General features: G+C 54.0%; 1 protein-coding gene across 1 annotated transcript in view; it reads left to right on the top strand.

The window, feature by feature from the left end:
- Window positions 1-19,877, top strand: part of LOC128270217 (homeobox protein B-H1-like) — a 41,891-nt gene extending 22,014 nt beyond the window's left edge. The window contains exons 3-5 of the mRNA XM_053007623.1: window positions 7,425-7,656; window positions 19,184-19,608; window positions 19,669-19,877. Coding sequence (XP_052863583.1) covers window positions 7,425-7,656; window positions 19,184-19,608; window positions 19,669-19,877 — 866 coding nt within the window. The remainder of the gene's footprint in view (window positions 1-7,424; window positions 7,657-19,183; window positions 19,609-19,668) is intronic.
- The last annotated feature ends 7,717 nt before the right edge of the window (window positions 19,878-27,594 follow it).

Raw genomic sequence — 27,594 nt, 5'->3', positions numbered from 1 at the left:
TGTGCCGAAATTTCCTTGGATACCCGGAGGTTCCCTTTTAATGGAGCCCATTTTCCGACGTTCGTCGCAACGACGTCGCGACGAAGAAGTGCGCCCGCCGTCATGACGCAAAGGGCGGCCCAAGCGCCGCTGATCTCTGATCTCTCTCGCCGCGAGTGAGTGTCGTGAGTCGGGAGGAGCTTCGAGTCCGTCCTCGCCACCGTCACCGGGGACATCATCATCTCGGTGAATCATCCGGCGACGACGAGCGAAAGAGCGAGATGGCGACAGGCGCAGGCGACAGTCCCGGCGATTGGCGGCGATTGGTTCGCGGTTCCGCAGTGTTCGGCCCGGCTCGGAGAGAAAGAGAGAGAGGGGTGTCACCGCGTGCACGAAAGAGACGGTCAGGATGGCACCCGGGATGCTGCGCCGCCGGCGACTCTACTCGCACCGCTCTCACCACGGCTCCGGGAGTCCTTTCGCTCGACTCGCTCGCTCCGGTTCTCCGGGCTCGGGCTTGTTTCCGCCCCTCGTGACGGGGCAGGCGGGGGTGACAGCGAGCCAAGACACGAGTCGGTCACTGCCGGTTTTAAGAGAGAGAGAGAGAGTGAGACAGAACGGAAGGAAGCCGGAGGCCGCTGGGAATGTCGCGGTGTGTGGGTTCCTTTTTTGTCGTTTTCCGCCCGCTCAAAATTAGATTACTACCGGGCGGTGTGCCTGTATGTATGTATGTGTGTGTGTGTGTGTGTGTGTGTGTGTGTGTGTGTGTCTAAAAGCGCGAACACTTCAATTTGGCTCCAACAACAATTCATACACAACCAAACCAAGCGCTGCACGGAACGTTCCGCGTTCCGCATGTAATATTAGGTGCAGGACTTAATTGTTGCCGTTTTAAAAATAGATGGCATTACTCAATAAATGTCACAAATTATGAAGTATGCGTTTGATAGCTACTGTAATTACGCATCAAACGCAGTATAGGTTGTTTTGTTAAAGTGTAAACAACAACTTGTTTCAGCAGCTGTCAAAATGTCAAGTTTTGTTGCTGGTAAAGTGTTTCTGCGGGGATTACTTTAATATGACGAAAAGTGTTACCGAAAGTCATCATATTTTTATGGGTGTTTTTGGTGAACTTGTTCTTACTGACAGAACATGTGGTCGGATATGGTTTGCACGGTTAAAAAGTGGTGATTTCGGCTTGTAAGACCAAGAGCGATGTGAACAGTCCGAAAAGGTTGATGATGAAGAATTGATAGCATTGCTCGATCGAGATGCATGTCAGATGCAAAAAGTACTTGCAGAAATGTTAGGAGTTGACCATGCGACAGTTTCCCATCGCCTGAGTCTTATGGATTCCACGTGAATTGAAAAAATGAGCCATTGAAAGAAGGATCAGCATTCCGGCGAATTTCTGCTTCCGCGGCTAAAAAGAAAGGGATTCTTGCACCGAATCGTTACTGGTGATTAAAAGGGGAGCTATTACGAGGATCCTAAACGCAAAAAGCCCTGGATACAACCTGGTGAACCAGGTCCATCGCAACCAAAGTGAAATATTCACTTCGCAACCAAAGTGAAATATTCACTGCGCAAATGTTATGCCGTTCTTCATATGGTGGGATACGAAAGGTGTGGTGCACTATGAGCTTTCAGAGCCTAATGAAATGATTAATGGACAATCACATCGACAACGATTAATGCGTTTAAATGCTTTAGCGAAAAAAGGACCAAAATGGGATATAAGAACTGATAAGGTGATTTTTCAAAATGCCCTGAGAGTAGGTGAGAGGGGGCGTGGTAACGTGGGGGATAAAATGACACAAAAACCAACAACAACCACCACCAGCAACAACAACGAGAAATTGACGAGACGCCAAGCCGTCCGAGTTCCCACTGCCGGTTAAAAGGCCCGGTATAATTTACAACACATTTTCGAGTCACGCGTGAGGGGTGGTGGACGGGTGCACATTGTTAGCAGAGCCCCCCACTCCCCCTCCCCGCCCAGTGCGGGCTTCACACCACATTAATCGATTAATTGAAAGGATAGAAAGGAGGTGGATGAACATTAGCCGCCGCCGCCGCGACCGGAAGTGGCGAACGCGGGTAAGCCGCCACCACTCAATATCCACCCAACACCACCCACCTACCCGTGAACGACTTCGCGGTGGGGCTTCGCACGCCATTTTGTGATTTTTCGTGTGTGTGGCCACCGTGATCCTCTGCACGCACGCACGCACGCACGTGCAAAAGTCAAAAAGCCCCCTCAACCCCCTGTCAAGGGCTCTTTCTCACTCTCTTTCTCTCGCTCTCGCTCTCTCCGCTCCCTGTGTGTGCCGGAAGAATTATGAACCGCATGAATATAAAACACTTCCGGGGGACCCAAGCGCGCGCGCGCCCGGCCAGGTCGTGTCTCTCTCTCTGTCTCTCTGTCTCTGTGTTAAGGGTGGTGTGCGGGGGGAGGAGGGAGAGGAGGTCACGTTGTCATGTTCTGTGCGGCGCTCGCTCCACGCTTCAGCAACGGCGAGAGGGCGAACCACACGCAAGTCTGCCTCGCCGTAGGGGGGTGTAGGCAGGCTGGAGGGGGCGAGGGAGCGCAACGGGGGGTGGCAGAACACTTTGTTGTTCTAGTTAAATTTCCATAAAACGATCATAAAAATATAGAGGCGAAGAGTACCGAAAACAAATTAAGCGATTTGGGGCCACTGTTGTGGTGTGCGGTGTGTGTGTGTGTGTGTCTGTGTGCGTTGCGTCTCTTCTGTGTGTTTGCATTATGTTGCGGGAGAACGAGCCAAACCCCCTCCCCCCTCATACCAGAGCCAAGCAAAGCAAAGGACTGATTGTTATTTTAAATTTCATTTCAACCAGCCTCCTTTGTCGGAGTCGGCCACCGCGCGGACCGCGTGTGTCCCCTGTCCTTTATAATATCGCTGTTCCCCTCAGCTCCTCCCCCGGCCAATCATCAGTGCCTCCCCGCCCCGCACTCGCGGACACGGACTCTGGGCAATCTGGCCCCGCGGAACAACATATATTTCAAGCGAAATGAAATTAAAACCAGTAGCCAACGGCTAGGGCGAACACACACACGTACACGCAAGTACACGGACACACGGTGCATAATGTTGTTGTGTTGGCTAGTGTGTCGGTTATTGTGGTGGCGAAACACAAATTGCATTTCGCACACCGCATTTCGAAGCCGCATTTCGGAGGCGCGCGCCCGAATTCCTAATGCGAATTCCGCATTCCGCGTGCCTTAATTACCGGCTTGGCTGGCCAGCGCGTAGGCCGGACACCGTTTGTGTGTGTGTGTGTGTTAGGTAAAAAATTGATTGAAATATATTAGGTGTGCGAATTAATTAGTTCGGGTTTTATTCGACATTTGTGGCCTAACTACACAACAACAAAGCGTATGACGACTTTAATGAAAGTCCGTCGTTAGCTACTACTTTCTTCCATCTTTTAGGTGGTTCCTCGTTTCCGTGTCGATAAAATTCCTCATCTTTATCAGTGATCCAATCAGAGACCTATTTTTCAATACTGTCATAAGAGGTGAACCCCGCTGTGCTGCCAAATCGTTACTCATGCGACGGAACAAATACTAGTCCAAAGGAGCAACATCTGGAGAATACAGCAGGGAGGTTAACAGTTCCCATCCGACATTTTCGAAATAGGTTTTGACCGGTTTTGCGATCTGGGGTCGAGCTGAAAAATCTCTGGAAAATCAGCACATCACGTCTTACATCCCATTCTGGTCCTTTTTTTGGATAAAACCTTGCTTCAAACGCATTAATTGTTGTCGATGGGATTGTCCATCAATAATTTCGTGAGGTTCTGAAAGCTCATAGTGCATCACACCTTTCGTATGTGTCTTTTTTTATTCAATGTGTCTTTTTTTTATTCTTGTGGAACCTCGGTAGCAGTTTAGCAGGTAGTGTGGACTTTCGGTAGCAGTTTTCGTCATATTAAAGTAATCCCCGCAAAAAACACTCTACCAGAAACAAAACTCAACATGTTCAAATGCTTAAACAAGGTGTTATTTACACTTTAACACAAAAAATCCCATACTGTGTTGAATCCGTAATGACAGTAGCTGTCAAACACATATTTCATTTATTAAAATATGTGCCATTTAGTGAGTAATGCCATCCATTGTAAAACCGAACTAATTATTTGCGCACCTAATAAGAAATTGATTGTCATTTATTTAGTTCGAAAATGGCCGCGAAGCCGATAGGAACGTTTGGGTCTCAAACAACCCCACCGAAAGAGAGAGAGCGAGAGAGAGCGTCAGGACCTTCCGGGGCGCGGGTTGCGCGCCAGGCTCGGCTCGAATTGCGCGGTTCATCAGCAGCGCACCTCGCATCCTTAAGCCTGTTCTGTGCATGTTCTAGCGGGGTGTGAGGGTGACGGTCACCGGACAGCCCCCCCCCCCCCCCCCCCCCCCACCACTATTCTGGTGGTCCTCAGTAATTGACAATTAACGGCCCACTCGCCGGTGGAGGCGGCGGCGGCGGCGGCGGCGTGATGATGATTACGCTAGCCTCGTGGGGATTGCATGGGGATGAGAAGGTGAGGCGGATCCGTCCGTGTGTGTGTGTGTGTGTGTGGTTGTGGTTTTGCGGCGCTGCGGTGCGACGCAATCTCGCGAGTATCAGCGTGAGGGGGAAAGGAGTGGCGGGGGCTGATGATTCAGGTTGCATTCCGGAAAATGCAAATGCAACCCCCCCGGTCCGGGTCGTCGAGCCGGGCAGCGTGCGTCATTTGATTAGGGGCTGGGGAACTGGGGTGGCTGGGAGGAGGGGAGGGACAATCACGGTGGGTGCGCTGGGAGGGGGTGGGGGGGGCCGGTGTAATGATATGTAATAATGGTTATGTAGAGTTTACCGACCACTTAACAACCTCACACACAGCACAACGCGAGCACCCCCAGCCAGCCAGCCTTGGGAGCTCCTCTCTCTCTCTCCTTTCTCCCCTCTCTCTCTCTCTCGTACGCGCTTGGCCTTGGGCTGGCTGGCCCCGTGTTTCGACCAGCATCGGTTGGCATCATCATTATTATGTTGCGCTCAGTTGCGTTGTACTCGGGCTCAATTCCCGCACACACACACACACACACCATCCTATCAGGCTGGGCTTGTGTGAGGTGACAATCTCCGCCATTCGCCCTTCGCCCCACCGGCCACTGTGGCGAGAGGAACAATAGAGGCGGCGGCGGCAAACAAAAAGGCGGCAAACGCAGCATAACAAAAAACACTGGCACTGGACACAAAGACCAACCGGCGGTTGAATGCACTTTGCAGGAGGGTGGTGGGGGGGGGGCGGAGAGGGGGAATCAGTTGCCGGTCGGGTCGGGTCGGGATGAAAACGACGGCCGGGAGTAACGACGACGTTGCGAGCGGGTTGCGCGCGGTGCGATCGATAGAATGGGGCCCCGGGGGGGCTAAAGGGGGCCGGACTGGCTGGGTGCTGGTTAGGGGTGGAGGAGCTCACGGGTTGGAATGACGAAAATAATTAATAAGAAACCTTGCAAAACCTTCCGAAGCCTCGCCTCACCGCGAATCAATAAATCTATAATTACCCGCCCATGACGCGGCCGAAACCCGAGCGAGACAGAGAGAGAGAGAGATTCTCCTTCCCTCCCCTCGCTCCCCCTCTCCTTCTCTCGTTTTGGGTCCCTCGTCTGCGATGCGATGGAATGTTACACGGCAACCGTTTGCCACTTTTGCGCCTTATTTTATTAATATTATCACGCTGTGTTTGTGTGTTTGTGTGTGTGTGTGTCTCTCTCTCTCTCTCTCTATCTGTCTCGTTTTTCTCTTTCTGTATCGGGTGTCGGGCACCATCCTCGACAACATGGCAACAATGTCCAGTGTCCTTCTCATGCCCCATTATTTTATCCTTTGAGTCAACAGTCGTTCTCTGTCCCCGCCGGGAGGTCCTTTCGCCGGGAGGTCCTTTGGCCGGCAGGCGGTCGACAACACCACCAAACAGAGCAAGAATCGTCAAAATCGCGGTGGTTCCTTTTTCGTTGGCTCCGGGTCAATCGAAAAATCAAGCCCCGGCTCAAGCCCATCCCCGGGTCCTCCGGGAAGTGCGCCCCCTTTGGGCGACGGGGCGCGACGTATCTGCTGACGTAATGGTGCCTAATAGATTTTTAAATGTCACAATTCCGCGTAACGCCGAACCGAGCACACGGTAGCAACAGCAGCAGCATGTGGCAGTAATGAATGATGGCCGAGACAGGAGCCGAGCCGGAGCCGGGCTGGCGTGGCCTGGCCTGGCCTCGCTCGTTCGCTCGCTTACCTCCTGGCGCGCGCTTTGACGCTGAGCTCGCTGGCTGGCTGGCTGATTGTTATTATTGTTATAAATATTTAAAAGCATAATTAAGCGACCGAAGCGCGCACGTAGCTAACGAGAGCAAGGAGCAAGCGAGAGCGAAGGGGAGCGAGCAGAGAGTGTTCCCAAAGGCGCACCGACAAACTGCTGTCTCATTACAACTTCCCTGGATATTCGCTCGGTTCGCTCTGTCTGTGTGCAGCTTTCCGTATCAAATGACTGTCCACTTTACCGGCACCCCGGCACCGGAGGGGTGCCCCTTATTATCCTGAATGATCCCGATGTTGTGGTGGTGGTGGTTGCGCCCAAGGACACGTTAGGACAGCTGTCTGTGTGGCGGGCGCGCGAGAGAGAGGACAAACTGGGCTTGATCCTCGCGCGTTCGAGCTATCCCCCCGGGCCGTTTCGTTTCGGGTCCTACCCGGCTGGTTGGTGATCAATTGATCTGGGGTCATTGGGATGGGGGGGGGGGGGCCAAACTCAAGTGCCATCACAGTTTTCAATTAGAGAAGCTCCGAAACTAAAAGCTTAAACGTGAAACGCTTGTCAAGCTCTTTGAGTACGAGCTGTCATTCTGGTGCATTTTGTAAACATTCAAGTTGTAAACAGATAGCAGTTCACCATGTGCGTGCGATTCTTGCTATTATATTTCTAAAATTTTAAGATGATTTCCGCGTTCTACGTTTCCGATAGCGACAGTGACAGTGAAAGAACTGAAAATACAAAGATTCATCGCAAAATATTGCGATGTAAATCCAACCCACTGCCTTTTTCATCACCAAAATATAAACTATCTTTGAAAATATCACTATCTTTGCAATTGATAAAATCAAAGATATCCTAACAGAACGGCTCTTTCCGTTGCAATAAGTTGGCGGAAGCCGGTTTGTCAAATTTGAGTCTCCGTTTGAAAACCTAAATGCCGTGACAACTCGATCAATCGACAGAAAAGGTTCATCCAGTTAGAAGCTCGAGTGAACATTTGGATGAACGTTTGAGGTTCATTATTAACTCGATTATTTGCACACATCAGAGCACGAACACGAGTTTCTGTTTCTTACACGGGCGTTAATGTTTCTCTCTCTGTCTCTTCCCCTCTCTCTGTCGTCGTGTCGCAGGTGGCAAGGACGAGGATGGCAACAGCATCAAGAACGGGCTCGGGCTGAGCGGTACGCCCGGGTTGAGCAAAAAGCAGCGCAAGGCCCGGACCGCCTTCACCGACCACCAGCTGCAGACGCTCGAGAAGAGCTTCGAGCGGCAAAAGTATCTCAGCGTGCAGGACCGGATGGAGCTGGCGAACAAGCTCGGGCTGAGCGACACCCAGGTCAAAACGTGGTACCAAAACCGAAGGTAAGCCTTGCCGGAAGCTGGGGACACACTCTCCATGGGAACCACGGAAAAGCGAACCGGAACCGAATCGAATAACAAACACACCAAAAAAAAAGCCAACCAAAACACGGGTGCCGCACCGCGCGAAACAGAACAAAACAAAAGCGGAGTGGAAAAAAGCGGCAAAAACAATCAATGAGGGGCGCTCCAACAAGAAATGGTGGAAAAGAAAGTGGAAAACGAGAAGAACAAATACCGAACAGAAGGCGGCGGCGGCGCAAAGTCGGTAGGGAAATCAGTACCCAATTAATTGAACTTCTCCCGGGGTCCGTGGTCCCGGTGGGGGGAGGGGGGTTGTACGAGGGGGTGGCGTGGTTGCATCCGGCAGGCGGCCCTAATGAGCAGCGAAAGATGCCGACTAATCGTAGTCCCCAGCCCCCACAGCCGGTGGCCCCCGTTCCTGTGCGGTCCTGAAAAGGGGTGTGTGTGTGTGTGTGTGAAGGACCGCTAAGGAGCTGCTGTTCCCACATTTTGTAGCGGGCGGGCACTTTGTGTCGAGTCAGCGTCGGCCGCCGGACCCCTGCGGCGGTGGCGGCGGCGCCCGGAGGTCCTTGGTGCCGTCAATGCTCGTCAATCAAGCGCTCGTTTGAGTGCCACCGCCGCCGCTGCCGCCGCCAGTGCCTCTAATCGCAATAATTAGCGCATCCTAGCGAGCGAGCGAGCGCGCGCGCCGACATCCTTTAGCGCCTGTGGTCGGAGGTCCTGTCGTGGCGGTGCCGACGGCGCCAACGACGGCCCAGGAGTCCCAGGATGGTCGATGACAAGATGAAAAATGAACCGGCCCGACCGGCGCCTAGCAGGGTCCGACCGGCGGAGGGTTCCGACGTCCCGCTCGGTTTTGCGTGTCCTTTCTTCAAGTGGCTGGGCTATTAATAAATTGGCCCGTCTCGTGTGTGTGTGTGTGCCAGTTGTTGGGGGTAATGGGTAATGAATTACGATGAATCGTCCTGCGTTCTGTGGCATTGAGCGCATTGTCTGCAGAGTGCGTGCGTGCGCTCGCGTACTCGATCATTAAAGTTCAAATAAATGACGCCCTGCTCGTGTGTGCGAGAGCGAGAACACGAGAGCGAGAGGATCCGAGGTGAGGATCCGAGCGAGGCTCGTAAAATCGGTGGCAGCAGCATCCGCAACCCGCGATCTAACCCCGAATAACCGCGGACGCGAACGAGCGCTCACACGTACGCGCACACACAAACACACAAAGGGAACCGCCATCGGGGCAACATAATTTATGGTTTATATGCAAATTGTATGAACGCGCGCGAACGTGCAGATAAATAAATGCATATTAGTTTGGCTGTTAATTTCTTTATGCTCGGCGCGCCAGCAGCAGCAGCAGCAGCAGCTTGCCCTGGTTTTATGCTACCACCCCGCGCGCGCTCGGTGGGGTGGGAGGGGGTTGTCGGGAGGTTCCATTTCCCCGTTTACACACACGCGGCTTGAAGCCCAGTGCGCTCATCTTCCTGCTTTGCATAACCGCACACCAACAGCAACAACAACTAGTCATCAGTATTGTCACACGCTCCGTTCCGCGCTGTGTGTGTGTGTGAATCGAATTGTGCATCCTTTAATCAGCCTCCCTAATTACCACGCTGGCACACCTCTCTCTCTCTCTCTCTCTCTCTCTCAGCCTCGGGCGAGACAAATACGCGACGATAAATTGCATGCAATCAAAAGCAAACAATAACGCGGACGAACACACACACACGCACACAGTTGTGCTGAGAGGGGTGGCGGGTGTTTGGGAAGTGCCAGCGCGCGCGGAAGTGACACGTCACGTACTTGTAATTGTTGGCGTTATCGTTGCCAGCATCGGCATCATCATCATCATCGTTGACGCCGACACCTGGCCAGATATGCTAAATTTTTTATGCTGTGCTTGTGTGTAAGGAGGTAGTGAATCCGGGGACTTCACTAACCTAGCCTGGCTCAGTAGCTCAGTCACTTTAAGCCCTCATCCGAATGCTTCGCTGGGTTGGGGCTAATGGTTTCCACCTAAAACGAAAAGAAAGATGCGGTCTGAGACTTTTCTGTCCGGAACGATACGAAATGCGGACTTACCACTCGAAGACAGACTCGAAGACCTGGAAGACCTCCGAAAACGAGTTCGAGGAGAGTGAATTGCAAGAACCTCCGGCAAAGATCGAATCCCAAACGAACCAATAACTTACGGATAATGGAAAAAGGCGGTTCCACATGAACTGGAGTAGGAAATCCGTAAAAACTTCAACAACTGAAAAGAGGATTCTTTTTGAGAATCGTTAGCGTAAAACATCTTTGGTAACTTAATGCAAATCGATTGCACGGCCAAATCGCACGGCCAAGTGTTTGTGGTGGGATCGGAAGGGTTTGATCTACTATGAGGTTCTCAATACCCGGTGATACGGTTAATACGCAAAGCTACCAACATCAATTCAACCCATTTAAAGGAATCTTTGAACGGCAAAAACGGCCACAGTACCACAGAAGTCACAGTGCTTAGGGTCAACGGGCCCAGGATGGGGGATATGGGTGTGGCATCTCCGAGAGGGAAAAAGACGCTAAAAAACAACCACAACCGACAACAACAAAAATTGTCATTAAACCCATTAAATCAACAAGGGAACGAGAGAGAGAAAGAGAGAGAAAGAGAGAGTGACGAGCGCGCGTGGAACGAGCGATAAATCAAATGCAAATGCAGGAAAAGGCGCACGATTTATGACCCTGGCGCGGCTTTTTGGCTGCGCGCGCGCGCGCGAAAGGGGAACAATAGACATTAGCGTGCACGCACACACACACACAGGGCGCCGCCGGAAACGCACGTTAGCGTAAGAGCGTGAAAGGATTCTCCGAAAGGGTCGGCGCGGGAGTGAGATTGTGATCCTGCAGAGGATGCTACTTTCACGTCGTCCGTTTTTTTGTTTTGTTGCTCGCGTCGTCTCGTCCTGTGCCGGGTGGCTTGCGTTCTGGCGGGGGAAAAAACCAACACATCTATGTGCGCCACTAGGACCTGAATCCCGTGGCCCCGTTTTCGGTGGATCGTAAAACGAGACCAACCGGGCCTCAGGACTCGTTTTTTTTTAGAACGGCCGAACGCAGAATTGACACAGTATGGGGGGCTTGCGGACGGTGTGTGGAGGGGGGGTTAGAGAACGATTAATCATGGCGGCAGTCGACAAATTAATCGATCAACATCAAACGCACGTCGACGCGCGGACCAACATCACACCCCGTGGGTGGGTGCGGTGGAAATTCGCGTGTGGCGGTGGAAAACTCACCCCACCCCGGGCCCCGAGCATGGAACGGCACGGCTCCGGGGCGGTGAGATCGTGAGAGAGAAATAATTTGTCAAATTTGCATACGACAAATTGGTGCTTACCCGGGGCAGCACCGCTGCGGCTGCCCTCGTTAACGGTCCGCCAGTGGATTCCAGGCATTTTCCACAACCCTGGGAGTGCTTTAGTGTGTGTGTGTGTGTGTGTGTGTGTGTGTGTATGTGTGTGTGCGGCTAGGCCACAAACGGCGCCGTGACACGGTCCCTGCACGGTCACCAGTGAAGGTCGTATCGCAAATGCCACTTACTTTTACGATTTCGATCCGATGTTTTGATATGAAATGAACAAACGTCGTAAATTGAAGCACGTTCGAAGATATGCACAGTGTTGTGCGCTGTTTTAACAATTGTTTCGGTGGTCTACAATCCCTCGTTGCTAAGCTGGTTCAGAACCCTGCTGTTAAGTGCGCCAACTGACAGTCAACTGACAGCGTTTTGTTGATGATTAATGTTTATTATTTTATTGCTCGCAGAACGAACGAACGGAACGAACGCCGGGTATTAAGGCCCCGAAGTAAACGTACAGCACTACAAAGTTTGTTGCTACTGTCCCGAACGGACGGTTTTCGTATTCGGAATCGATAAAAACCGATGAGGCCGCGTTCTGTTGTTGTCAAGTTGCATGTGCCGCTTTACGTTTTTCTGTAATGGTAAAAAACGATACACAAAACAATTAAACAATTCGTACATATTGAATGTTTACCTTCACATGGTTCACTCCGTGAACAATCTTTCGCAATGAGCCCCGGTTTGATGGCACCGATGGCAGGTGTTTTGGGCTCGGTTCTAGACGAACCACACGGGAAGTGGCGCAAATTTGTTGTGTCCAGCGATGCTTTTTGCTGAACGCATCGCAAACCGCGATGTCGATTTTGACAGATCGATGCAAGCGCCTGAGCGCCCAATGTTTACTTGGTTTGTTTTTGTTTTCCAATTTGACAGCTCCGCGCACATGCTCGAAGCCCGAGATCCAAATATGGCATGGCATGGCCAAAATCTAATTAACATTTTGACATTAACAATAACGACCGACGCAATCGTGTCGCAAAAATCCGCACAACCAAAGTCAACTACATGCGAGCGGCCATCGAAAGGCTGATAAATGAGCAAAAACAAAGAGCGAAGCGAACGAAGGCAAGAAAGAAGCAAAAGGAGAACGAAACAAGCGCCGCGCGCTAGGGCAGAGGAAGGGAAAAGCGAGTAGGTAGTAGCACCCCTAGCACCCGAAATCGATAAAGCCGACAAATCAAACACAACCGAACAAACAAAAGCGGCAAGAGGAGATTCGGAAATGACATAATTTCCATTTCGGGCAGCGACCAACCGCGACGTGGGCGTGTGCTTGTTGTGCCCGTACCGCGTGCCAATCGGGAGCATCGGTTATCCAACCCCGCCCGCACCACCCCCCGCACCATGCCGGGTCAGTGCAACGAAAATACAAATTGCTTCCCGCACGACCCGGGCCCGTTTCGATAGCATAGTAATGATATTGTCACAGAGAGACTCACTCAGCAGGGCTACGGCTGGGTGTGAGGAGAGAGAAAGGCGGAGGGGGCAATGCAAACCGCAAACATCGCATCACATCGCATCGTTGATTGTGGTGCATTTATATTGATTGATGCATCGATGCGGTGGCGACGGCGGCGGTGGTGGCCGACGACATAATGTAGCCGTCGGCGTTGACGAGGCCCGATTCCCCGAGCGACTCCCTGCGGGGAGGTGGACTGAGGTGGGCGGGGTGGAGTAAGGCAAACAGAGACCGGCAGCGGCCCCCTCCAACCGGGTCGGATTGGATCGGATTTGGTGACGTCGCGAGTCACGATAATGACATGGGGAGACCATCGATCGCCAGCACACAAAATACACAACACGCGCGAGGAGACACGAACCATCGCCCTCCACCTCCCCCCCCCCCCCCCCTTTGCCTGCGACAGGTTCTCCGTGACAACCTCCCATCTGCTATTTGTTCAGGTTCCAGGGCTCCCGGGCACACTCGTACCCGGCCACTGGCCGTATAGTCAGTCAATCACATCACTGGGCGGCCGGGACTCGTTGCAGAATTAACGACTAAATGGCAGCCGTCGGACGACGTCGTTGTTGTAGCGGCTCCATTTACGGGGTACGGGGTGCAGAGTGTGTTCTTGCCGGGTTGCCTGCGCCCCGGCAATTACGATGATGATCAAGTAAAGCGAGACAAAGCAAACATGGGGCGGTACCACCCGGCGGTACATGGGACGGTTTGTCCCCGAACCTGCACAGACACCGGGTATTTGGGCCCCTGAGTTCCTGTCCGGTGCGGTTCGTGGTCGTGGCCATTACAGCGGACTGTTTGCAGCGCCCCCGAAGGAACCTGGGTGAGCGCGGTGTGCCAAATCAATTAATCAGTAAGTGGGGATCCAAGAATCGAACGTAGCGTTCGCGTCCCCTGCCCGCGGGCCCGAGACCGGGACCGGAAGTGGCCGTCCGGATGTGAGCGAGCGCCTTTTCCTTCTCCTCCCGAGCTACGGCTCGGGGTAATTGATTTTTTAGCACCCTTCCGCCACCGATTCCGACCCACATTGGTTTCACCCAATTATCCGACGCGGCTTCGGTCCCGGTCTCGGTCCCGGTGGGGATCGTGGGAGTAGCTCGGTGCAGGACCCGCGCTCCAGTAACGACCCGTGACCGGGAGCGAACATCTAGACCCAGTACCCAGAAGCGCCGATTGGTGCCGCTCGTCAATTCGTCCGCGTCGTCAGCGTTGGACCGGAAGCACACCAGCCACCAGGTGAATCGCGTGGTCAAATATTTGGACGTTCACGCTTCTTTGGGCGTGTGAAATTTCACGACCGATATTCGATCGGCCATGGGAAGCCTCCCAGGAGTGCTCGCTCGCTGGGAATGCCTCCGCGTCCTCGCGTCTCGGTTTTCGCGCACAGGCCAAAACCTGGCGGAACCTGTCTCAGGTTACCCGTAGGGCGCTGCACAGGGCGCTGTGAGAACGTGGCTTGATCACACGGCTGAAATGTCAGGGCAGGGATCCCAGCCCCAGCAGCCAGATCTCAGGTCCAGTCGGGCGCATCAGGGTCGCTATCAGGTCGCCACGACACGTATCAGGTCCGGGGTACCGGTTACGGTTGATTGCACACACCGCGATCCCTCGGAAAGCGATCCCTCGGAAAGCGATCCCTCGGATCGCTGTGCTGTGCAGTGACTCGTAGTGATCGCATCGCGCGATCGGCAGAACTCCGGATCCGGAGTGGGGCGCTACGCTACTAATTAGCGACCGCCGCGAGTTGGACACGCCGGTTGCGCCGGCATCTTGACGCGAGTGACCAGCGGGGAGTTCTCACGGTAACTGGCCGCTGCATGAGGGCTGCAGCACGGAGCCACATTAATTGCAGCACGGCACCGTGCAGCCGTGCACCCCGGACGTACAACTGCCAACTGCAAACTGCCTCCGACCGACCTAATTGCCGACCGACTGGCGGTGGCGGAGGTGGCGGCCGGTGACGGAACCGTTTTGGCACGATTTGTAAATCACGAGCGAACGACCGCGAAACGAAGCGAGAAGCGAGGCTGTTAGCAAAACACAGCCCCAGCCCAAGACACCGCTAAATTGCAGTCCGCGCCGTGCAGTTGCGGGGAGTTCGGCCATTTTCTGCGGCTAACGAAGCGGCCAGACACATCCAGACCGGTGGGGCTCCAGGCCCCACCGGCCCAGGATACGGCGATTCGCAACACGCAATTGCCTTATTACCATTGCAAAAACCCCGTGGCCCGGGCGTGGGCGGACCGGTCGTGTGGAGGCGGGGTGCTCATAAACGTTTTTTTCCAGAACCCTACACCGAGCCGAGCCTTAGAGGGTACCGGGTACCGCTCATTTACATCGCTCAACAACTTGGGCACGGCCGCCATCTTGGCCGCGCCGTCACGTCACGACGTGGACTTGTGCCAGGTTGAGCGGGTCAGTTGAGCGGGTCCTCGATTTCCCCAACAACAACAACAACAATGACGCAACTCCACTGCATTCCGCATGAACTACCAGCGACGTGGCGGTGCGCTCATTATCTCCTCGCTGTCCGGCTGTCTCGTGGGCCCAGGTGTGTGTGTGTGCGAGATCCAGTCACGGATTACCACACACGGAACAGCCGGCTACCGGCGACCTGGGACACCGGCATTCCCAGCAGCAACATCGGCGATTGGCTCCTATCGCGCCCGGTTCCCGAGAGTCGCGCCCAGGACCACAAATTGGTGTGGCGTGCATGGGCGTAATTAGTGATGGCAGCAGCAGCTGCCGCTTTGGGAATGTGTTCTTGGAATGTGTCTTGTGGAATCTTGTGCGACCCAAGAGTGTCCCAAAACCCGGTACCGTGCCCGGTACCCGATTTCATCGCTCTCGCTCGCTCACGCTGTCGGCGCTTGCGCTCTGCGCTGCTGTCCGCCGATTCGCTGCGCCTACACGGCTAGTGGGTGGAAGGGGGGAAATGGGGGGGGAACGAGTGCAGCGAGTTCGAGTCGGTTTCGCTTGATTGGCTCGGGTTTGGGCTCCCTCCGATTGGCTCGTTGCGCCGACGGCGACGTCCCCGTTGTTGTGTTGGCACCTCTCGCCCACCGCCCCCCCCCCCAGTCCTGCCACCCTCCCACCCTGCGACGTTGGACACGCCTTTCGAGCTCGGTTCGTGTGCGATATGTGTGCTCTGCACCCCACATCCCACATCTGCACAGCTCTGGCACTGGCTTGGATTGGTTGATCTTCTTTGAATTAAGGAGCCAGCTCCCCAACCCCCCGCGCGGCGGCTTCTCGTGGGTCGACTCACAGCCAACTGCAACGTGGTGCGGCGAACACGCTGGCGTGTCGAGCCGCGCTGTCCGACGGCCCCTGGTAGCTAGAGCTCAAACTCTTCACTTTTAGGGGGAGCATTTTTTTCATATTTTACACCGGCGATTTAGCGAGGGTGCTTCGAAAGAGAAACTGGCGCTGGCTTAAGGATCTGGAAGCCAAACAAGAGCACGGAAAGGGAAAAGAATAGGGGGTACTAAGCGGGCGTAAGAAGGATCAGAAAACCATCTTGAGCCCCGGACTGGACAGCCGGCAGGAAAATCGGCCGCACACACTTCGGAAGCGGACGTTTAACAGTAATGTGCCGTAGCAAGCCATAAAACGTCAAGTATTGAAACACAGAGGGGATCGGGAGGGAGCGGGTGAGGAGGGAGCAGGGAAAGAGAAGAACACGAACTTGGCCCAGCAAATAAAACGGTTTCGGAGCGCGCGCGAACAAAGCATTTGCTGACAGGCGGGCGCGCGCGCGCGCCGGTCGTTCGCTTCCGATTTGGTGCCTCTCTCTTGTTAGAGCCACACCACACCCGACCACTCCGCTCCCGACCCTCCTCCGGCCTTGCTTATCCTTGTGAAACCACTAAATATCGAGCACCGCACCGCGTGAACCCGCCAAGCACACGCAGAGAGAGAGAGAGAGAGGCGCCGAAGGAAGGCAGTAGCAGAAGGCAGAAAAAAGAACAACTCGGACCAACTCGGCAAACGGCGGAAGAAACGAGGTGAACGAGGGGACACAGAGGCGAGACCGGGGTGAAGCCGCTTGCAGAAATAAGAAAAGTGAAGGAAGAAAAATGAAGGAAGGCAAACGAACCAAACGGAAAAGAAACGAACCAAAAAAAAACGGAACAACGGACAAAGAAATCGGAGGGGAGCGGAAAGAAAGGAGCGCCAAAGAGCAACAACCGTCTCAGAACCCGGGTCCGGGGTCCCTGAACAACAAATAGAACCGAACACGGACGGACGGACGGGACGGGACGGACCGAAAAGCACATTTTCGCAATCATAACTTTTTAATTAATCTTCCACTTCTCGCCTTCGAACGCCGGGAGAGATCTTTTAATCTTCACCGGAAGCAATTAAGCACCCGGCCGGGCCGAGGGGGCAGCCGAGGAGCGGCTAGCGAGAGAACGAGAGAGAGCCAGCTACACGGCCAACCCCCTGGAAAGGGACCCTTCCTGAACCTTCGGGGTCCGTCGAGATTAGCCCATTAACCAGCGTGTGACACATGCCATACCTTGCCCGTGGGGATGGGGTGTTGCGGGGTGGTAGGGGTGGGGGGCGAGATTTCGGTTAGGAGACGTAGCAATTGGAGCGCCAGAGTCCGTCCTGTCCTTTTGGAGCGCAGATGACTCCACGGACTGGTGCTGGTGCTGTTGTTACTATATCCGGACTATGTCCTACATAGCCCACTACAGTAAGGTTCTCGAGTGTGTGTGTGTGTGTGTGAGAGAGACAGAGAGAGAGAGAATGTTTGTGAGTGAGCGATTATTGTTGACTGTTGACGCGACTTCTTCGGGGTGTCTCCCGGGCTTTCTCCGCGAGGTAATCCGCTCGCGCTCTCGAATTAAGATGACGCAGACGAGGCAAGGAAGGGCGAGCGGAGTGGCGCGAGGAGAAAGCAGATATAGCAGGATCGATTACCTTTCCGCCGGCCACTCCTGTCGTTCGCCCCTGTCGTTACTTTTGATGCCGGCGGACCGCTCCGACCTTCTTCGGCGTCATCCGCAACTTCAGTGCGCTGTGCGCGTTGGTCCTTTTTCCATCCGATTGCCGATCCGATCCGTTTCTTCGATTGATAGATGGCCGTTGACACAATTCCCACTATGTGGAACTGTCTGTGTGTCTGTGTCTGTGTCTGTGACTGGAGTGGAGATTATACTTCTCCAGGTTCCAGGCTTCCTCGTTCTTCGTCGTCCGACGTCCGGGGGAAGGCTTCTGCGCCACCGCTCAGAAGCCGTCGCCGTAGGTAGGGTGATGTTGGTACCATTTAGTTTAGTGCCGGGGTGTGTGATGTGAACCGTGTGGCCGTTGGGACCCGGGGTCCAGGGCCAGGAGCCGAAGTCCTCAAACCGAAGTCCAACGACGTCGACGTGTCAACTCGTCGGGTGCTAGGGGCTGCCGTGTCGTGTCCGAGTGTCCGGCCTTGCCGGTGCACCGCCCTGACGTTGGAACTTGCTCGATGCAGATAAGAGATCAGGGGCTCACCTGCGGACTGCTGCTCAGTGGACACTACCCCTGGCTGCTACTGCCCCAGAAGGGTGCCTCCGGGAGGGGTGAACATATTTTCATAATTCAACCGTTTAGCGCAGCTACAAGCCAGCTACAAGCGCTTTCGGACGGCGCTCCGCAGCCGTCCCGCGGACAAAGTGGTTCCCCCTCCCTCCCCGCCCCGTCGACGGGGTCCGCTGCGTGAGCGATTGCTCCACACCGATAAGGCTCGCTGCTGCTGCCGTTGTTGCTGCTGCAACGCGCCCCGGGTGTGCGTACGGGTTTTCATTTCACGGTCCATTTCCGCTCTTGACACACACACACGCGCACACAGAGTGAGCGAGTGAGCGAGAGGTGACCACCGCAATTCTGGAACTCTGGAACGCTGGGACTCTGTGGTCGGTTGGTGGTCAGTTGGTGGTCGCCGCGGCAATTAAGGTCGGGGTGCAAAAGTGGTTCCCAGAATAATTAGAGAGGGGTACCCAACGCACACACACACGCTGGATGGTCCCCGGGGGGAGTCCCCGGGTGCACGCATTAAGGGCCCCCGTCGAAGCCGTGCCGGACGCAAGTGTCGGCTTGCAGCCCCGCGCCGGGACAGCGTTGACGCCCGGCAATCGCCAGGAGATGTGTGGAGGGTGCCAGTGGGGGGACGGGGGACGGACGCAGTAGCCCCTCCCCCCGCCGTGCGTCTTCCGCTGTCAATCTTGCTGGAATCGAGGAAAGCGAGAATGAGGGATATGTTTTCATTTTCATTCCTTCAGGGCCGGGTACAATAAAACTCCCTTCGTCCCCCCCGTGGCACCCGGGGGTGCGAGGGGTAATTCTTCGAGGGGTAGCCACCACCAAACTCCGGTGCACCGGTGCATATATGTAGGGAGCGGCTGCGGTCAGTCAGCTTCGCGTCAGGCTGACAACGTCGGGCTGGCTGCCCTTCACCGCCTAATCAGGGTGCGCACCCCCAACCCACCACCCCGCACCCTTGTGGGTGAATACAAATTAGCGGCACCACCACCACGACTCCCAATCCCTCGACAAAAGTACAGTGTCAAACAGAGTAACCAAACCGGCGGGGTATCCCACCGGGCTCACCAAGTAACTCATCCTCCTAACCCGTCTCCTTCTCTCTTTCCTTCTCTCGGTTCCAGAACCAAGTGGAAACGGCAAACGGCTGTCGGACTGGAGCTACTGGCGGAGGCGGGCAACTACGCGGCGTTCCAGCGGCTGTATGGGGGGCCCCCCTACATCGGGGGCTGGCCGTACCCGACGCCGTCCGGACCGCCCGGGACGCCGCAGAGCGCGGTCGACGCGTACTATCGGCACGCGGCGGCCGCCGCCGCCCTCCAGAAACCCCTGCCCTACCGGATCTACCCAGGTGTGCCGGGGCTCGGCACGCTCAACACCATCCCGGGCCCGAGTGGCCCGTTCCCGCACCTGTCCGCCTCCAGCTCGCTGTCGACGCTGAGCAGCTACTACCAGGCGAGCAGCGCCCAGCAGCAGCAGCAGCAGCAGGCGGCGGCGGCCGTCGCCGCCCAGCAGCAGCAGCAGACGGCAGGAACCGGTGGTGGTGGCGGTGGCGTTGGCGTCCCGGGCGGTCCCACCCGGGACTCCGGCACCCCCGGCAGTGGAACAGGAGGTGCCGGTGCCGGCGCCGGTGCCGTCGGCGGGGGCGGTGGCGGGGGCGGGAACCACTGCGGGTCGCTGGCCAGCAGCAACGCGTCTAGTATAAGTAGTCAAGCCCGCCGCTCGCCCAGCCCCACGCTCAACCCCGGCAGCCCACCCGGACGCTCCGAGAGCAACCCGCCCGACAGTGACGACGAGGAGGAAAACATTCAGGTCTGAAGCGTGTGTGTGTGTGTGTGTCCCGCCGCCGCCGCCCGAGAGGCTGGGTCCCCGCGAAGGACGACTAGAGCATCTCGGGTGGATGTTGGATGAGGAGGCTCTAGTGCTGCTGCTCGCTCGCAGAGAACGCACACAGAAGGACAGATAGGCAGAGAGGAGGGTGGGTGGGGGGGGGGGGGGGGGGGTAGGGGAAAGTGTCGAGGGTTCCGGGAGAGAGGTATTGGATCTTGGATCGTCGTGGTCGCCGCGTCGTCAACACCTGTGCCAGTCCTGGACCGAGAAAGCGAGGTGGTTGGGAGGCGGGTCGGGACGGTGTGTGTGTCGGGTGGTGGGCGAAGGGTTTGCCGTATCGGTCCATTTTTTTTAACGGCTGTTCCCAGGACCGAGGGCCGAGCAGCGGCGGCAGCAGCAGCAGGTAATCCCTTTTAAAAGTACAAAATATGTGCGCAGATAAGAAAGGGGGACACACAAAGGCTGAGAGAGAGAGAGAAAGAGCGGGGTGGAGACGCACGCACACCAACGCACCCGAGGGCCGCGCCAGAGGGCCGCGCCAGAGGGCGAAAACAAATACTCGTAAATAATGTGTAGTAATAGTAAGGTCCGCTAGGCGGCCACTAAGGCTCCCTCTCTTTCTCTCTCTCTCTCTCTCTCTCTCTCTCTCTGCCTCTCTTTTTCTCTCTTTCTCTTCGCGTCCCGCGATACCCCCCCCCCCCCCCCCCGGTACGTAGGAGGTGTTGTGTGTGGTTAATTTCGGGTGGTTGTCTAGAGATAAGTTGAGCAATAAATTCTGCCACGACGAAGGCGCGACGCCGACGCTTTAGCCGTTTCCGTTTTCGGATGCGGGGTGCGCGAGTGTGACAATGCGCGCCGGGCGCGCGCGCGCACGCAAAAATGAGGTAAAATTTTATTAACAATAATCTTAATTTATGCTAATTGCATTTTCGGAGGATAATAATTTAAACGCAAAAAAAAACCAAGCACACCACTCTGGTTGTTGCTTGGTTTGGTTTGGGTTGGGTCTGCCTACTACACCTATGCGATCCCGACTGCTCGAATCTGCTCGAATGTGGATTCGACCGGCCAGACTTTGTACAGCAGTATTAGGACCGGGGAGGAGTCTCGTACTCAGAACTACTCCGAAACGGACCACACTAGCCGACCTCCGTTATGAACAAACAGGACCACCGGGGAGACCTACGGGGAACACTCGGGGGGCGGGTGGGCGACCGGGAGAGAAAAGGATCTGTTGTGTTTTTAGTTAAGTTGGGGATTTGCTAGCCCCTTCAAAGAGCAAAGCAGTAAATGCGCAAGCGAGCGAGCAAGACGAGCGTTTCTTATTTCGTACTGCAACATATTTTAATAGCAAATAAGCACACACGCGTGCGTACATGCCTCGGGCGGCGGCGGTGGCGGTAGGCAGATTTTAGCCGATAGCCGGCTGGATAAGAAATGAACGGAAAAACAGACAAAAAAAAACGGACACACACCCAGCAGCATAAAATAATTCAGGAATACCGTGAGCCGTGGGACCGTGGGAGCGAGCTCACACACAGAAACGGGGCCGACAGAAAAGAACAAGATAACAGACGAGAAGCGAAGCAGCGGCAAAGAAAAGGGAACAGGACGAGCAGAGAGCAGAGAGCACGGGAAAGAGAGCGAAAAAGAGAGAGAGAGAGAGAAGCGCGAACGCGACAGACGTTACAAATAAACATAAAAACACACAGCAAAAATGTAATATGTAAGCGAAGATACAACTTCAGATATAGCTCGTAGGTACCCCCCCCCCCCCTCCCGCCCCCCCCGTAAACTATACTTGAACGTTATCGGTTAAGGAACAAAGAGTACGACGGAGCGAAGAGCGAAGCGAAGAGAAGAAGCAGCAAAAGAAAACATGCGCGCCAGTGCAGATAAAACACAAAACCACTCGCACACACTCACCGACACACCGACACACCGACACGCCACAGACGCGGATGACTGAAAGCAACAAGGCCGGGAAAAAACAGCAAGACACACATGCAACCGATAAGAACCGGTCATTGCAAAACCTTGCCTGGCCTGGAACGACCGAAAAAGAACAGGAAGTAGTAGTAGTAGCAGCTGTAGTAGAAGAAGAAAAAGAAGAAGAAGAAGCATAAGAAAAGGAAGAAGCAGGCGTCGGGCACTACTAACGTAAGCGAATCAAAGTGAATCAAAGATCAGCGCAGTGAAGATGCAGATGCTTTCTAGATAGTTATGGAATTGTACATAGGTGGTAACTATTAAAGTGAAGAAGAAAAACCATGCGCACCACAAACAAAAACCAGTGAGCCCGTTGCCGGCCAGCACGAGCCTCCCGAGCAAAACCCCGGACAAACAAAAGCAAAGCAAAACAAACAAACAAGCTACAGATGCACAGGGAGGAGAAATTTAGACAAACAAACAAGCAAAAAAGGAGAAAAGAAAACAAAATAAGATAAATACAAAGTATTCGGGAGCGTTATGTTTCATTAGCCAGGATCTCGTGCTCGTGGAGGGGGAGTGGGGAGCGGATAGCGAGTGCGCAGGATTTACACACACACATACATACACACACACACAGAGGGAGTCCGGGCGGAGGCGCGATGGTGGTGTTGGTGTTTGGCGCGCGCAACAAACATTATCGTGAAAATAAACTATTGATGAGAAACATACTATAGTGCTGGTGTCTTGTCTTCGAAAGGGTCCTCGAAAGAAATCAAGGCACAGGGTGTGCGGGGTGGAGGTAAGGGGGGGGGGGATTCTTGAAATGGCGCGTAGGAGTAGGCTGCTCCGATGCGACTTTCGTTTCTTATTAGTTTTTCGTTTATTAAAATTAAACAAAAAAAATCTAACAAATAGGAGGACCTGGAGCGACCGACCGAGTGATGCTTAGAGTGCGCCGGAAGTAACCAAAAATGTGTCAAAACGCGGTGGTTGAAAAACTGAAACAGAGAAAGACAAGGTAAAACTATTCGACCTCGACTCCTGGAAGCCCTCGTGAGGCTTAGAAGGAGCGCGACAATTATGGGAACCACGAGGGCCGTGTCGTGTGGACGTATCCTCTCGGGATGTCGGGTCTTTCATTCTTCTTCCCGGCTAACACACACACACACACACCCATGAACAAACCGGAAGTGGAACGGAAAAAGCCCTTGAACCGCAACGAACCGAGGCCAGGGGGAGGCCGACGAAACCGAGGCGCCCGCCGTGTGCGTCACGTAATTGAATGTAATTAAATGGGCCCCGCGGGCTCGGCGACCACCAATTAAAGGTGGTCGTTAGCTGGCCGCCGCCGCCACCATATCTGGCCGCCAGGTGGCGCTGATCTCGGTGGCCCGGAGCCTCCGCCGAGCCCTGCCGAGGGGGGGTTCCCGGGTTACGGTTGCCTGCACCGAGACCCCCCACCCCCCGCCACCGCTCAGAAAACCGGAAACCAAAATCTCTTACCCTGCACACATACCACCCCTTTCCATCACCCCGTCGGACACCCCTCGGGCGCCGAAGTTCCGGAATTGTTTTATTTCTTCGCACGGGAGCCCCCCCACAAAAACGGAACCGCGAACCGATGCACTGGGTCGACCGAGAAAGCCGTGGCGGGTGGGGGGAGGGGTGGCGGGGCCCATCTCGTCACCGCCCGCCCACACGGCCCAAAAATCAACGCCTTTCTTCGAACCTTTCATCGAACCATATAAATTCCGGTGCGCGTAAGACGAAACAATAAAGCTTCAAGGGAGGCGGTGGGGTGGGGTTCGGTGGCGATGATGGAGTACCTCCGCCGCAGCCTCGTCCTCTTTCTCTCTCGTTCTCGCACGCCGGGCCTCTGCCTGAAGTTAATTACTTCAATCAACCGCGCCTCTCGACCAAATTTGGCACCACCGGCGGCGGCGGGGAATCGAAGCGCCTCAATCGCACTGCCTCCGCCCACACCTGACAGACCGGCCTGCCTGCCTGCCTGCCTGCCTGCCTGCCTTGCCAGAAACAAACCGAACCGAAATTGGGTTTAGAAAAGGGTCACGCGCGCGCGGGGTAGAACCTCAAATCGGGAGTAATTAGCGCCACAGCGTCCAGCGGCCGTAACAAGCAATTAACGTCGGCATTTTTCGGTGGACTTTCGGCTCGATGTGTGCGTGTGTGTGTGTGTGTTAATGCGTGAGGGGCTCCGTTTCGTTTCGGCTGCTGAGTGACGATCGATCGACCGGGTTGGGGGGTAGCTTGGTGGTGGGTAACATTTATTTAAATTTTATGGTTCGTTCGCTCTTTTTTTGTTGGTTGTTTTGGTTTCTACCAATCGAAAGCCGCCGGGAAGGGAGGGGGGGGGGGGGCGATCAAAGGGGTGCGCTCGAGTGTCGGTTGACAGTTGACCACGAGCACCTTGACGCACACCCTGGTGGTGGTCCCTTTTTATATATTTATGTTCGAGGTACAGTTTCCGATACGTTCCAGATTTTGATCGATTGGCCCTACCCAGAGTTAGCTGTCGTTAACTCATTGCGACAGCATTTCACGACACGTCTACGCGTATCTCGACGAGGTGTTGAAGCATTGCGACTAACCAACCGGGCGGAGCTCATGGTGGAGCACTCCGTTCCGGGCACACCGATTGTGGCACCGATCGCAGCTGATTCATCGGCCACGATTAACGTTCTCGACAACGGGCTTCTCGGCGCTACCATCCGTAAAAATGTGTCCTTGTAACGGCTACTGGTCACGACAGCTTCGGTGGCGTCCTTCGGTGGCGTAGGGTAGATGTTACCGAGTGAATCGCGCAACGGATAACGGGGTTCCGATTAAACACAGAAGGGTTTGATAGAAACTGCTGCTCTCACGTTGCGAAACACGCAACACAGCACGTTGCGAAAGGCTGTGAGTGACTTATTGGAAAGATAGCTTGACTATATTTGTTTATTTATTACAAACACCGGGTCAGTGGGCTGCGTAGCCTGATTTACAGCTTCAAGAATAGGAACTTAGAACTAATGGAAGCACAACTGACGAGACGACACTAGTACCAGATAATCGTTGTAGGAACTGATAAGTGATTGAAACAGTGACTATGACGTACTTCGAAGGTCGTCCATTTCGTATTTTCAAAAACAAACTTAATAAAAAACGCATGAAAAATTTAGTTTTAGTCAAAGGATTTTTTTTATCATAAAGTACTGCACTTTGCCAATGTGTGAGAAACACAATATCGTTCAGATGGACGCCTCCTCGGGACGCCTTTGGCAGCAGTCGATTCTGATGAAATAATTTTCAATTACTGTTTTGCCCATTTCGTGTGTTACCACGCGGCCATCACTTGGCGAATGGTTTTACTTTCAAATGCTCCTAAGTGGCAGGCTTGTCAGCGATAACCACGAACTTGTGCACAGCCCCAGAAGAAAGAAAAGTCCTACGGTATTGAATCGTCCAATCGTCGAAGGTCGAAAATTTTGTTCTTATCTATCGGTATCTGGCTCGGAATTGACGGTAATAGGGTCCTGGGTTGCCGCCAGTCCCTAATGCTCGCCACATACAATCGCCTTCTCAGAACATAAAGGCCTCTCCTTTATCAATCGAGCCTTTTCAGTGCCACCAATTGCAAAAAAAATACAGGGCCGATGAAGCAAATTTGGCTGGAAAAATGAGCGTTTTCGTCCTGTGTGGGCTATTGTAGTAAGTTTTAGTATTTTTAACATGTTGTATTGTTGTTGAACGATTCGTTTTCTAAAGTGCTATAGGGTGATCAAAAAGGCGTTCACTTTTTCATTTAGTTATAAAAAAAATAACGGCTTTATATTTTTCGATGCTTGAACATTTACTTGAAAGGTTGCTTCTCCAAATTTATGTATAAAATACAATGTTGGTTGCAGAAAATTGGGAAATATGAAAAACTTATTTCCAAAGTGGTAGCTACACGCTACGCTATGTGAAAAGCTGCTTTCATTGGAGCTCATTTCCACCTCCGCGGTTATGTTAGTAAGCCGAATTGTCATTTTTGGGGTTCGAAAACCCACCTTTCGTCCAAGAGAAGCCAATGCACCCACAACGAGGGACAGTTTGGTGCGGATTTTGGCTGATTGGTTCTTCGGCGAAATTAAAGCTGCGAACTTGGGCGGCATTTGGCCGCCCAAGTATTCAAAAATGTATTCAAAAACAGGTCGATCGAATGGGCTACTGCTAAGCTTTTTATTTAGAAACCAAAGTTTATAACATTATTTATAACCAAATGAAACCAAAAGAACGCTTATTAAAAGTTAACACCCTTTAAAAGTTTGATACTTGGATTGACAAATGTATTTGAAAAGTGTAAAAAACCTGTTCTGTAATTTCGAAACTACGAAATGAACGACGTTATAGAAGAATCTTTAACGCAACACTGTCCAAGGAACATACTAAAGTCAGTAAGCCGAGCCGACAAATTGTTATACCTACGACAAAGAGTCGGGTCATTAGATCCGGTCAGAGACGACGGCTGGTACAGCAATTCTTCCAGGAATTCCAGGAGTCAGGTCAGCCGTTCAAACATCACGCGGCGTACCAACCCAAAAGCCTAAAAGAAACGGAACAATCTTGGTGACTTGCGTTCTTGTAAGGCTGAATCACGCAACACAAGCATACTCGAGGATCGCACGGACCAGAGAGCAAATCACGCAGCACATAACAGGCGCACATCATTCTTGACTCCGAGGACTCACGTGATCCATGTGACAAAGCATAGGCAGGCATTCTATAGGCACGCTAAATCGTATCAAAGGCTGCACGTTTAAGTCACGACTTACCGACATTAACAGACACATTCGACCTGAATGAAGCTGGTCACACCCAGCTGAGACACACACATGAATGCCAAATTAATGCTCCCAATGGTCACAACAATCGACGCGGCAGGAGCGAATCGAAATCGATCGCCCCCGGGATCTGTAAACCCGTGACCTTCTGTCACACGGCCACAGGAAGCCCGCAAGGATTGTGTGCTGCGCGGCTGGCGATCCTTCCAGAAAAATCGCTCGCCACCGCCGGGCGAGCTCCTCGCATAAAGGTCTCAAACCTGTGTCGCGGGCGAGCATCGGTGACAGATGCCGGGACCCTTCGGGATGTCCCCACGCCGCCGCCGAATATGGCCGGGCCGTCGGCAAAACCCGGACTCCGGGTCCCCCCCTCCCCCTCCGCCTTGGTTTGAAGTAACACACAAAATGGCTATCAACGCGCAGGGCCAGGCCGGGCCGGGAGAAAGGTGACGCCCGTTAACGAGAGTGGCTCAAGGCTCGAGGAAGTGGCTCAAGTGGCAGCCACAAACGAATCCAATTTGGCACCTCGGTGGCGGCGGCGACGGCGACGGCGGTGGCGGAACGGGCCGAGCGGGCCGGCTAAAGGGCTTTTTGCCTTTGAAAATGGAGTTGTCGCCAGCCTGTCCAGCAGGGAGAGGGTCGGGGAGGTCGGCGGGGTAACGAGCGGCAGGGAACATAATCCTCTTCACAAAAACGTTGAGTCGACGTGAGCAGCTCCTGCCGTTGCTCCTGCCGCTGCTAAGTTTATTAGTGAAGCACATAATTTAAGGGGTGTTATTCACGCTTTCCACCCCTTCTTCCTCTCTTCCCTTCCCTGCCATTCTTCGTTCCTTCTCTCTCTCTCGCTCTGCCGTTGCTGTCCTTCCTCTCGGTGCCCCCGGGCTCATCAGTGTTTTATCGTTTGATCCTTTTTTCTTGTCGCCCAACCGGTTGTCTCTTTCCGGTCA

This window comes from Anopheles cruzii, chromosome X (genome assembly GCF_943734635.1).
Source record: "Anopheles cruzii chromosome X, idAnoCruzAS_RS32_06, whole genome shotgun sequence".
Taxonomy (NCBI): domain Eukaryota; kingdom Metazoa; phylum Arthropoda; class Insecta; order Diptera; family Culicidae; genus Anopheles; species Anopheles cruzii.
This window is presented reverse-complemented; position numbering and strand designations above follow the sequence as displayed.